The sequence below is a fragment of the Carcharhinus amblyrhynchos genome, chromosome 25 (assembly GCF_965287045.1).
Source record: "Carcharhinus amblyrhynchos chromosome 25, sCarAmb.v2.hapA, whole genome shotgun sequence".
Lineage (NCBI taxonomy): Eukaryota > Metazoa > Chordata > Chondrichthyes > Carcharhiniformes > Carcharhinidae > Carcharhinus > Carcharhinus amblyrhynchos.
The window spans coordinates 16595109-16607130 of NC_137348.1; the positions used below are offsets into that span (position 1 = coordinate 16595109).

A 12022-nucleotide genomic window follows, 5' to 3' on the forward strand; every position below is an offset into this window, starting at 1 on the left:
ATTCCCTGTTCTTGTTTCAGATTCCAGCATCTGCAGTATTTTGCTCATTTCCAGCAATGTCAGGAGCTGAACACTGCTGCGTACATCCAAATTATATTACAAACCTGCTGCCTGTGTGCATTGCACGCTAGAGTTTGCGGTCATGCCTTTATGGGAATACTTGATGTTTAAATTGCCTCATTAAATACTTGCAGAGGCACTGGTAATAATTTTCCAATCCCCCTTAGATACAGGGGTCATGACAGAGGGCTGGAGAATTGCAAATGTTATGCCATTGCTCAAAGAGAATACAAGGATAAAACTGGCAATTACAGGCCGAGCAGGTTTATCTTGGTGGGGGTGAGGGGACATGGGAGGGGATATGGTGCAGGGGGTTGTGATTTTTAGAACCAAGTATCTGGAACAAAATCAACGATCACTTGGACATTTGCAGATTAATGAATGAAAGCACAAATTGTGTTTAACAGATTTGATTGAGATTTTCGATGAGACAACAGAGAGGGTAGATGAGGGTCATGCGGTTCACGTGATATACATGGGCTTTGAAACGACATTTGATTATGTGCCACATAACAGGCTTGTCAGCAAAGTTAAAGCCCATGGAATGAATGGGGACACATAGAGGCTCGTGGAATGGTCGGACACGTAGCAGATGGCATTCATTGCAGAGAAATGTAACTTTATACAGTTTAGTAGGAAGAATGAGCAGAGGAAATTTATAAAAATGTGGCACAATGCTCAAGGGGGTGCAGTAACAGGGAGATCTGGGCGTAGATAGTTAACGGTGACAGAACAGGTTAAGATAGCGTTTGATAAGGTAGACAGAATCCACTGGGCTTTACAGAAGGAAGCAGGGTACAAAAGGAAGGAAGTTATAGGGAACCTGTATAAAACATTTGTTCAGCCTCAACATAAAAGTATTGATTTGAGACTTTCGTAAGAGTTATCTAAAGAGAAAATATTTGCAGGGCTACAGGGAAAAGACAGGGGAGTAAGATTAATGGAGCTTCTCTTGCAGTGAGCTGGAACACACAAGACTCACTGAATGGCCTTGTACTATGCTGCAAACATTCGATGTTATTTGTGAACAGTTACCTGTAGTGATGTGCTTATCATAAGTAGTGCAGTGACCTTTTGAAAGCTGTCTCCTAGCGCAGCTCCAATTTGTAACGAAAAAAATCCTCTAGGCCTGATCAACTCACATGGGCGGCACAGTGGTCAGCACTGCTGCCTCACAACTCCAGGGACCCAGGTACAATTCTGGCTTTGAATGACTGTCTGTGTGGAGTTTGCACATTCTCCCCGTGTCTGCGTGGGTTTCCTCTGGGTGCTCCAGTTCCCTCCCACAGTCCAAAGATGTGTGTGTTAGGTGGACTAGGGTTAGGGTAGCTGACTGGGCCTAGGTAGAGTGCTCTTTCAGAGGGTGGGTACAGATTCAATGGGCTGAATTGAAATTCTATATGATTCTAAGAACTAACCAAGGATGATTTATTATTGGAGATTATTTTAACACATGACTAAGCTGCATTTCTTGTACCTATCCCCATAACCCATCTATTCAACATGGCTAATTCACCTAACCTACACATTTTGGGACACTAAGGGGCGACTTATAATGGCCAAACCACCTAACCCGCACATCTCTGGACATTTTACTTTTGGGCTACCATCCCATGTACATTGGATACTGGTGGGAAAGTCATTACAACAGTGACCTCTTGCAAGCAGCTAGTTAAAATGGTGTAACTGAATCTATTTTTGCTGGCACAGAGTCTGTATTGCAGTCGATGCACAAGGAAGTGGAAAGAATTGTGGGTTTTGAGTTTATGATGTAAACTATCAAAGACATTCCAGAGCTCAAACTGGGTAAATACTTCAACTGAGGAATAGGAGCGGGAAGTCACACAGAGCAGAAAATTCTGTCAGGATCTGGTTTGAACTGAGTAGATGATTTCAACTGGAGCTGGGCATGTCCTTAGCACTGGGATAGGGCAGGTTAGACATGGCTAAAGTTCTGGTTCCTATCCAAGGACTGGCATAGTGGCACAGTGGGTAGCACTGCTGCCTCACTGCGCCAGGGTCCCCGGTTTGATTCCCGGGCTTGGGTCACTGTCTGTGTGGATTCTGCACGTTCTCCCTGTATCTGTTTCCCCGGCTATTTCCCCGGGTTGAAATGGTCGCTACGAGAGGACACAGATTTAAGGTGCGGGGAGGAAAGTACAGAAGTGATGTTAGGGGTAAGTTTTTCACTCAGAGGGTGCTGAGTGAGTGGAATCGGCTGCCGTCAGTGGTGGTGGAGGCGAACTCGCTGGGGGTCTTTTAAAAGACTTCTGGATGAGTATATGGGGTTTTATGGGATTGGGGGTTGTAGATAGGTGTTGATGTGATCGGCGCAACTCGTGGGCCAAAGGGCCTGTTTGTGCTGTAGTGTTCTATGTTCTATGTTCTATCTGCGTGGGTTTCCTCCGGATGCTCCGGTTTCCTCCCATAGTCCGAAAGATGTGCAGGTTGTGTTGATTGGCCATGCTAAATTGCCCATTAGTGTCGGGGGGATTAGCAGGGTAAATGTATGGGGTTAGGGAATAGGGCCTGTCTGGGATTGTTTTTGATGCAGGCTCGATGGGCTAAATGGCCTACATCAGCACTGTAGGGATTCTATGATTCTGTTCTATGATTCCCATTTGTGGACTGGAGGTGGAATTTCGAAGCTAGGAATATGACGCTTCTTGCCAATACACATGACAGTTTCTACATAGGTTTAGAGGTGGAAGAGAAGACCTTCTATGGAAGGAGCCGGAAAATCCCTGGAACTTGTGGCAGCATCAGCACAAAATGGAGGTGTTCAAGAGCCAGGCACCATTATGCACTCATGGGCAGACCTGTAAAGGTTGGATTAATCCTCTGTCCTCAATGCCCTTGGCTACAATCAGTGCTTGCCAATTGCATTACCTTGATCTCCTGCACAATGAATCTTGAGGCAATAGCAAATAGTCTTTTAGTCCATGACATATACTAAAGGCAACGTTACCCACTTCATTCCTTTTACTTCCCAATAAACACCAACTGGATGATATCCTTATTATATAACACCAGGCCCAGAAAGACAATCTCATTTCAAGGAATTATACCATTTTCTCAAGCTTGTGGGTATTTATTTTTGATTTTTTGATATCGAAGATTTATTTTTTATGCAGGAGCTCTATCCCAGGGTGTTATATAACAGCAATAATGAATGGCATAGAAAGGCAGTGTGCCTCATACATAATCTATGGATGGAATGATAGAAGAGGCTTTGGAGCTTTAGTGCACACTCACTATTGCTATCATCCTAACACAATACACATATGGATGTGCGGTTCACAGGAAGAAGCTACACATAATGAGTTGTCAGAAGGATAGAAGCTATAGTACCTGTTTCAAATAATATATACTGTATATATATATATATATATACATACATATATATTATGTATATATATAGTTTCCAAAAAAAGTTGCAGATTTTTTCAAACATTTCCATTCGCGTCAATCTACAAGAACTGTGTGAACATGTATCACTGAGACGTATACACTGCCCATTAGAGACTGTTAGTAGAAAACTGACCAAATTCTCAATTAAGTTCCAACAGTATATACTATAAGTAATAACAGACATCAGTGGCTGACCTCAAGGTCACTAAGTAATTAGACGCTAACTGACCTTTATAAACGATTTGATTTGCTCTTGCAGTTTATAATGTCATTTGACACCCCCCCTCCCCTCCCCCACCTTCAGGTTATTGCCTTGGGATCAGTCCCACATGTCCATTATTGAGCATCTGATCAATACTTTGTGTTCAGCATTACTCTCAGCAATAAACCTCCACTCGGTCTGCGTTGGGCTTGACAAAGGCAGCAGTTCTTAAACGAGCCACAACCCTCAAAGCTCTGGAGTATAACAGGGCTCTTTTTTAAAAATAAATAAATGCTTGGGTTTGGATGGAGACTATTAGCCTGAATAGCTGAGAGGAGGTTAATGCTTCTTGTGAGCTCAGCTGAGAGCATTTCTATATTTCTTTTCTAAAGCAAATCAAAGCAGCACTGGCTTCATGGAAAGTCAACATTTGGGCAGACCCGCTAGTTCCTGGTCTATAAGGCAGGTGTGAAACCTTCACCACGGCAGCGCATTTTGAGAGTTTTAAGAGTACCTTCTCATTAGTAGCCCATCTGACAAAGGCAACCAAGAAGGAGCCTTGTGATTTTTGCATTGCGAGATGCCAATCCAATCGATTAAACCAATCTTGGCACATTCGAACACAAGATAGAAAATCCAATGTACAAACAAGAAATGGAATCGGTTTCTTTGCTTCAAGCATCGTGATTCTGCCATTAATTGACAAGTCACTTCAAAATCCAAGATGGCTGCCTGCCCTTGGAACCAGGAAATAGCTGGATCTGCCCATACACAGGGTATAAAAGTTTTCCGTTTACAAGGTTAGTACTCAATGTTTATGGCTTGTGAAGATGATGAAGTTGATTCAGTATGGAGGCATGCAGACCCACAAGATCAGTTTATGAGCTCTACCTTTCACCTTAGGACAGAGCCCGCCACCACCTTACTGTACCTGTTAATACTGCATCGACTCCTTGGAGAATTCTTTACTGAAACCCGCCAGTTGGGACCTAGTGTTGCATACAACCGATTCCTGTTTGCAAATTTAAACATGAGTTCTGCAGAGCTCACAATCCCCATATAATATGCACATATTCACATAAGCATCAAGCATTGACCACATGCATTAGTCTCCGTAAACAGCACAGCTACTCCTAGGTTCCGTTCCTGCTGTGTCTTTGGATTACTTGGGATATTATAAAGGAGAAATGCCAGCGTTGGACTGGGGTGGGCACAGTAAGAAGTCTCACAACACCAGGCTAAAGTCCAACAGGTTTATTTGGTATCATGGGCTTTCGGAGCGCTTCTCTGAAAGCTCGGGAAGCCGAATGGACTTTAACCTGGTGTTGTGAGGCTTCTTACTAGGATATTATGAATTATTCTTGGCGTTCCTGTGTGAGGAAGGGAGCAAAAAGAAAAATCAGTAGTACTCCTACTTGTGACTGATGAACCTTGGCCATCCAGTCTCCACATGTGGATGTAGCATCGACCCTGGTTCATATAAAATCTATATTTGTATACCTGCTGTCCAGGTACATTAAGACTGGATGGTGGTGGCTATGAAACAGACTTCAGCAAGGCGCTATTATGAAGTGGAGGGGGCAAACAGATTGGGGAACAAAAGTTAGAAAACGTACGTAATCCTTATGGGGCAAAATCAAACGGTGAAAAATTAGTAGCTCATTTGTTCATTGGGAAATTCCTCTTGCGGATCTAAAATAAATCAATGTCTTCAATTAAAGCAGTGGGAAAAAGAGCATCTTACAAGTACATTAATTGCTTAGTTGCTAATGAAATTGTGCGGAGGGTGTGGAGAGTCTGCAGAAGGATCTAGATAGGCTGGGCGAATGGGCCAGGAAATGGCAAATGGAATTTAATGTTGGCAAGTGTGAGGTGGTCCACTTTGGTAGGAATAATGGTAGGAAGGACTATTACTTACGTGGCGAAAAACTGCAGCAGGCGACGGTGCAGAGGGACCTCGGGGTCCTTGTGCATGAGTCGCAAAAACCCAGCTTGCAGGTGCAGCAGGTGGTCAGGAAGGCGAATGGGATGCTGGCCTTCATAGCGAGGGGGATTGAATATAAAAGTAGGGAGGTCTTGCTGCAGCTGTACAGGGCATTGGTGAGGCCGCAGCTGGAGTACTGTGTGCATTTTTGGGCGCCGCACCTGCGCAAAGATATTTTGGCCTTGGAGGGAGTGCAGAGGAGGTTTACTAGGCTGATACCGGAGTTGAGGGGGTTGAGCTACGAGGAGAGGCTGAATAAACTAGGCTTGTACTCATTGGAGTTTAGAAGAATGAGGGGCGATCTCATTGAGACATATAAGATGATGAATGGGATGGATAGGATAGAGGTGGAGAGACTCTTCCCGCTCAAAAAAGACAGTAGGACTAGGGGGCACAGCCTCAAGATAAAGGGGGGGCGGTTTAGAACGGAGTTGAGGAGGAACTTCTTCACTCAAAGGGTGGTGAATATCTGGAATTCTCTGCCCGTTGAAGTGGTGGAGGCTGCCTCGCTAAATATTTTTAAGACGCGGGTTGATGGGTTTTTGATAAGCGAGGGGATTAAGGGTTATGGGGAGAGGGCGGGAAAGTGGAACTGAGCCACGACAGATCAGCCATGATCTTATTGAATGGTGGGGCAGGCTCGAAGGGCTAGATGGCCTACTCCTGCTCCTATTTCTTATGTTCTTATGTTCTTATGTTGTGCCTTTATTTCTACTAGCCTTTCATATTAGTAACTGAATTCGAATCCCACCACGGCAGCTGGTGAATGCAAAAAAAATCTGGAACCTAACAATCTACCGATGACCACAAAATCATTGTTAATTGTCGTAGAAACCCATCTGGCTCACTAATGCCGTTTAGGAAAGGAAACTTGCTGTCCTTATCTGGTCTGGCCTCCAGACCAGTAGCAATGAGTTGACTCTTAGATATCCTCTGAAATGGTCTAGCATGCCACTCAAGGGCAACTGCGAGTCCGTGATAGGTATGTCCCTGTCAGGCAAGGGGGAATTGGTAGGACTAGGGAACCGTGGTGCACCAAAAAAGTTGATTCGTTGGTTAAAAAGAAAAAGGAGGTTTATGTTCGGATGAGACGTGAGGGCTCGGGTAGTGCACTAGAAAGCTTTAGATTGGCTAGGAGGGAGTTGAAGAGTGAGCTAAGAAGGGCTAAAAGAGGACATGAGAAGACTTTGGCTGATAGGGTTAAGGAGAATCCTAAGGCATTCTATAGGTATGTCAAGAACAGAAGGTTGGTTAGGGCAAGATTAGGGCCAGTTATAGACAGCAGAGGGAAGTTATGTGTGGAACCGGAGGAGATTGGAGAGGCATTGAACCAATATTTCTCTTCGGTGTTCACGCAGGGGGACATGGATATAGCTGAGGAGGACACTGGGTTGCAGGGGAGTAGAATTGACAGTATTACAGTTGATAAGGAAGATGTGCTGGATATTCTGGAGGGTTTGAAAATAGATAAGTCCCCTGGTCCGGATGGGATTTACCCCAGGATTCTCTGGGAGGCAAGAGAAGTGATTGCAGAGCCTCTGGCTCTGATCTTCAGGTCGTCGTTGGCCTCTGGTATAGTACCGGAAGATTGGAGGTTAGCGAATGTTGTCCCATTGTTTAAGAAGGGGAACAGAGACTTCCCTGGGAATTATAGACCGGTGAGTCTCACTTCTGTTGTGGGCAAGGTTTTAGAAAAAATTATTCGGGATAGGATTTATAGTTATTTGGAGAGTAATGAATTGATTAGAGATAGTCAGCATGGTTTTGTGGCGGGTAGGTCGTGCCTTACTAACCTTATTGAGTTTTTTGAGAAAGTGACCAAAGAGGTGGATGGGGGTAAGGCAGTGGATGTGGTGTATATGGATTTTAGTAAGGCGTTTGATAAGGTTCACCATGGTAGGCTTCTGCAGAAAATGCAGATGTATGGGATTGGGGGTGATCTAGGGAATTGGATCAGGAATTGGCTAGCGGATAGGAGACAGAGGGTGGTGGTTGATGGTAAATATTCATCATGGAGTTCGGTTACGAGTGGTGTGCCTCAGGGATCTGTTTTGGGGCCACTGCTGTTTGTAATTTTTATTAATGATCTGGATGAGGGTATAGTTGGGTGGATTAGTAAATTTGCTGATGACACCAAAGTCGGAGGTGTGGTAGATAGTGAGGAAGGGTGTCATAGTTTGCAGGAAGACTTAGACAGGTTGCAGAGCTGGGCCGAGAGGTGGCGGATGGAGTTTAATGCGGAGAAGTGTGAGGTAATTCACTTTGGTAGGAATAACAGATGTGTTGAGTATAGGGCTAATGGGAGGACTTTGAATAGTGTGGATGAACAGAGGGATCTAGGTGTATGTGTACATAGATCCCTGAAAGTTGGGAATCAAGTAGATAAGGTTGTTAAGAAGGCATACGGTGTCTTGGCGTTTATTGGTAGGGGGATTGAATTTAGGAGTCGCAGCGTTATGTTGCAACTGTACACAACTCTGGTGCGGCCGCACTTGGAGTACTGTGTGCAGTTCTGGTCCCCACATTACAGGAAGGATGTGGAGGCTTTGGAGAGGGTGCAGAGGAGGTTTACCAGGATGTTGCCTGGTATGGAGGGGAGGTCCTATGAGGAGAGGCTGAGGGATTTGGGGTTGTTTTCGCTGGAAAGAAGGCGGCTAAGAGGGGATCTTATTGAAACATATAAGATGATTAGAGGTTTAGATAGGGTGGATAGTGATAGCCTTTTTCCTCTGATGGAGAAATCTAGCACGAGGGGGCATGGCTTTAAATTAAGGGGGGGTAGTTATAGGACGGATGTCAGGGGTAGGTTCTTTACCCAGAGGACGGTGAGGGATTGGAATGCCCTGCCTGCTGCAGTTGTAAATGCGCCTAGTTTGGGGGCGTTTAAGAGATCCGTGGATAGGTTTATGGACGAAAAGGGATTGGTTTAGGTTAGTGGGTCATTGTTTTTTAACTGGTCGGTGCAACATCGTGGGCCGATGGGCCTGTTCTGCGCTGTAATGTTCTATGTTCTAAAATAAATGCTGGCCCAGTCAGGGATGTCCACTTACGGTGAATGAATAAATAAACTGGTTTTGAAGACTGTAATAACTTCAATCAGGCCATTGAGGTTGGCCTGTTGAAGTATGAACTCCCTGATTAAGGATCCAATTGATGGGTCGATCAATGCCTTGTATTTAACCAGGAGTGTCAGTTCCCCTGACACACCCGGGGGTAGACTGCTGACTGCGAGAACTCTGTGTGCTGCTGTTACAGTTGTAAATAAAGGGATTCTGGTGGAGGGACTTCTGTCTCCGCAGACTTATTACAGAGGCTTATTTGACTATTTCTCATACAAAGTGATTTCGATCGATTAGATTCTGCTCAGTATATTTCCAACTGACAATTCATAGGGTTTGACAGAGTATGAAACAGAAGTAGGTGTTTCACCCCTAAGTGCTTAGAATTTGGAAATTAAGAAAAAATCCCCAGGGAATTCAATCAATTTACCCTCATGTCAGCAACACGCCACTCATTTACAAAGGAAATTCTGAAAAGGTGGGGAGAAGGAAAAAGAAATGACGGGAAATGTTTGGTTGTACTGCCACTTACCTCTCCAATCCTGACGACAGTTCTTCGCTGAACTCGGAGCTCTCGCTGCTTCCTGTAACAATAAATAAATGGAGAGATGTGTTGAACTGATAAACGGGAATAGGCAGTTAAAGGTTACTGGAGTTTTCTTTTTAAGAACTTTCTGGGAATTAAGTGCAGCTCAAATCATTTCACTTCAAGCTCTATGTGGAGGGCCCAAGTAACCTTCTGCTATGATGGGGAACAGCAATTTTCTTTCACTATTTCCGAGAGGGAAATGTTGTGCAGGAGTTGGATAGACCACTCATTCCTTCTAACCAAGGCACAAAGCCTTCAGTGGGCGAATGGGATGCTGGCCTTTATAGCGAGGGGAGTAGAATATAAAAGCAGGGAGGTCTTGCTGCAACTGTACAGGGCACTGGTGAGGCCACAGCTGGGGTACTGTGTGCAGTTTTGGTCGCCACACTTGCGCAAGGATATTTTGGCCTTGGAGGGAGTGCAGAGGAGGTTCACTAGGCTGATACCGGAGATGGGGGGGTTAGACTAAATAGACTGGGTCTGTACTCGTTGGAGTTTAGAAGGATGAGGGGGGATCTTATAGAGACGTATAAGATGTTGAATGGGATGGATAGGATAGAGGTGGAGAGGCTCTTCCCGCTCAGAAAGGACAGCAGGACTAGAGGGCACAGCCTCAAGATAAGGGGGGGGCAGTTTAGAACGGAGTTGAGGAGGAACTTCTTCACTCAAAGGGTGGTGAATCTCTGGAATTCTCTGCCCGTTGAAGTGGTGGAGGCTACCTCGCTAAATATATTTAAGTCACGGGTAAATAGGTTTTTGACAGACAAGGGAATTAAGGGTTATGGGGAGAGGGCGGGAAAGTGGAACTGATCCACTTCAGATCAGCCATGATCTTGTTGAATGGCGGGGCAGGCTTGAAGGGCTAGATAGCCTACTCCTGCTCCTATTTCTTATGTTCTTAGTAGGAAAGAAATTTTAAACACATTTCTCTAAGCCCCCTATGGCATTGTCAACTGTTGAGAGCCAGCTGTAAGGGTTCACATCAATTCCTGCCTCAACGACCAATATGTTCATGCTGTAAAAGTAAATGGACCCTTACTGATAAATGTGACTGCCATATCGCAGTGACAGCATAAAACTTCATGAGGTTCAACAATGGTGATATACACAGCAAATTGGACGTGTGTTTAGAGGTGTGGCACAGCAGCACAGAGGTTAGCATTGCTGCCTCACAGCGCCAGGGACTCGGGTTCAGTTCCAGCCACAGAGTTTGCACGTTCTCTCTGTGTCTGTGTGAGTTTCCTTTGGGTACTCTGGTTTCCTCGCACAGTCCAAAGATGCGCGTGTTAGTTGGATTGGCCATGATCAACGCACAGGGTTACCAGGGCGGGAGGGGTGGAATTGGGCCTTAGTAGGGTGCTGTTTCGGAGAATGTGTGCAGACTCAATGGACAGGATTAGTGTCAAGGGGATTAGCAGGGTAAATATGTGCGGGTATGGAGATAGTGCCTGGGTGAGATTGTTGTTGGTGCAGGCTTGATGGGCCGAGTGGCCTCCTTCTGAAACGTCTACTGAAGACTGGTTTCCCACATTACAACAATCGCTGAAATCTTGCTGCCTCTCACAATGGTGTGATCTTACGACAGCAAGTGGATGGAAGGAAATCCTATTGACAATGGATTGCACCAGAAGATCTTGCCGCCAGCAAGCAGTGCACTGCTTCCCATCACCACAAAATACACCATAGAGAGGGGAGAAAGATCCCACCCAGTCACACCACTTCAAAATCACTTCACTAGCTGGAAAGTGCTTTGGGAGATCAGGTGGGCATAAATGAATACAACTTCTTTCTTCTTCTTGTAGCTGTTGAACACAATTAATGGAAAATGGGTGGCACAGTGGTTCATACTGCTGCCTCACAACGCCAAGGACCTGGGTTTGATTCCCGGTTTGGGTCACTGTCTGTGTGGAACTTGCATGTTCTTCCCGTGTCTGCGTGGGTTTCCTCTGGGTGCTCCGGTTTTTCTCCCACAGTCCGAAAGACATGCTGGTTAGGTGGATTGGCCATGCTAAATTCTCCCTCAGTGTACCTGAACAGGCACTGGAACACCACCATTTGACCCAGCAACAGTAAAGGAATGACAATATGTTTCCAAGTCAGGATGATGAGTGCCTTGGAGGCAAACATTTTGCCATTCCTTCACTATTGCTGGGTCAAAATCCAAAACTCACTCTCTAATGGATGGCATGGTGGCACAGTGGTTAGCACTGTTGCCTCACAGTGCCAGGCACCCAGGTTCAATTCCTGGCTTGGGTCACTTTTTGTGGGGAGTCTGCACGTTCTCCCCGTGTCTGTGTGGGTTTTCTCCGGGTGCTCCGGTTTTTCTCCCACAGTCCAAAAGCCTCCCACAGTCTGAAAGACGTGCTGGTTAGGTGCATTGGCCATGCTAAAATCGCCCTCAGTGTACCCAGGAAAGATGGACAGGTCAGACTGGATACAATGATATATTTTTAAAAATTGAGAAATGAAATGTTCTAAGCTGGAAAATCCAAACCCGTTTCCCAAAAGGAGAAAGCAAAGTACAAAAATAGCTTAAAAGTTTATAGTAATACTGCTCTCATCATCAAACAGACTGATTGTCGTGTATTCTAAACATCAATCTAAGTCATGAGCAAGTGCCATGGGGAATATTGGGAGACAATTTTGGTTTGGAAACAAGATCATCGTGAAGTCATTTCTCTTCTCGTTTGACAGTTTTAGAAACCATATCCTTTTGA

General features: G+C 45.1%; 1 protein-coding gene across 2 annotated transcripts in view; it reads right to left on the reverse strand.

The window, feature by feature from the left end:
- ralgps1 (Ral GEF with PH domain and SH3 binding motif 1) overlaps positions 1–12022 on the reverse strand; it is a 710183-nt gene that overhangs the window by 52731 nt on the left and 645430 nt on the right. The window contains exons 15-16 of one of the 2 annotated variants that reach the window (XM_080211961.1): positions 9249–9300; positions 4605–4685 (exon numbers count right to left, since the gene is read on the reverse strand). In XM_080211961.1, coding sequence (XP_080068087.1) covers positions 4605–4685; positions 9249–9300 — 133 coding nt within the window. The remainder of the gene's footprint in view (positions 1–4604; positions 4686–9248; positions 9301–12022) is intronic. The other variant, XM_080211962.1, reaches the window with a different exon arrangement.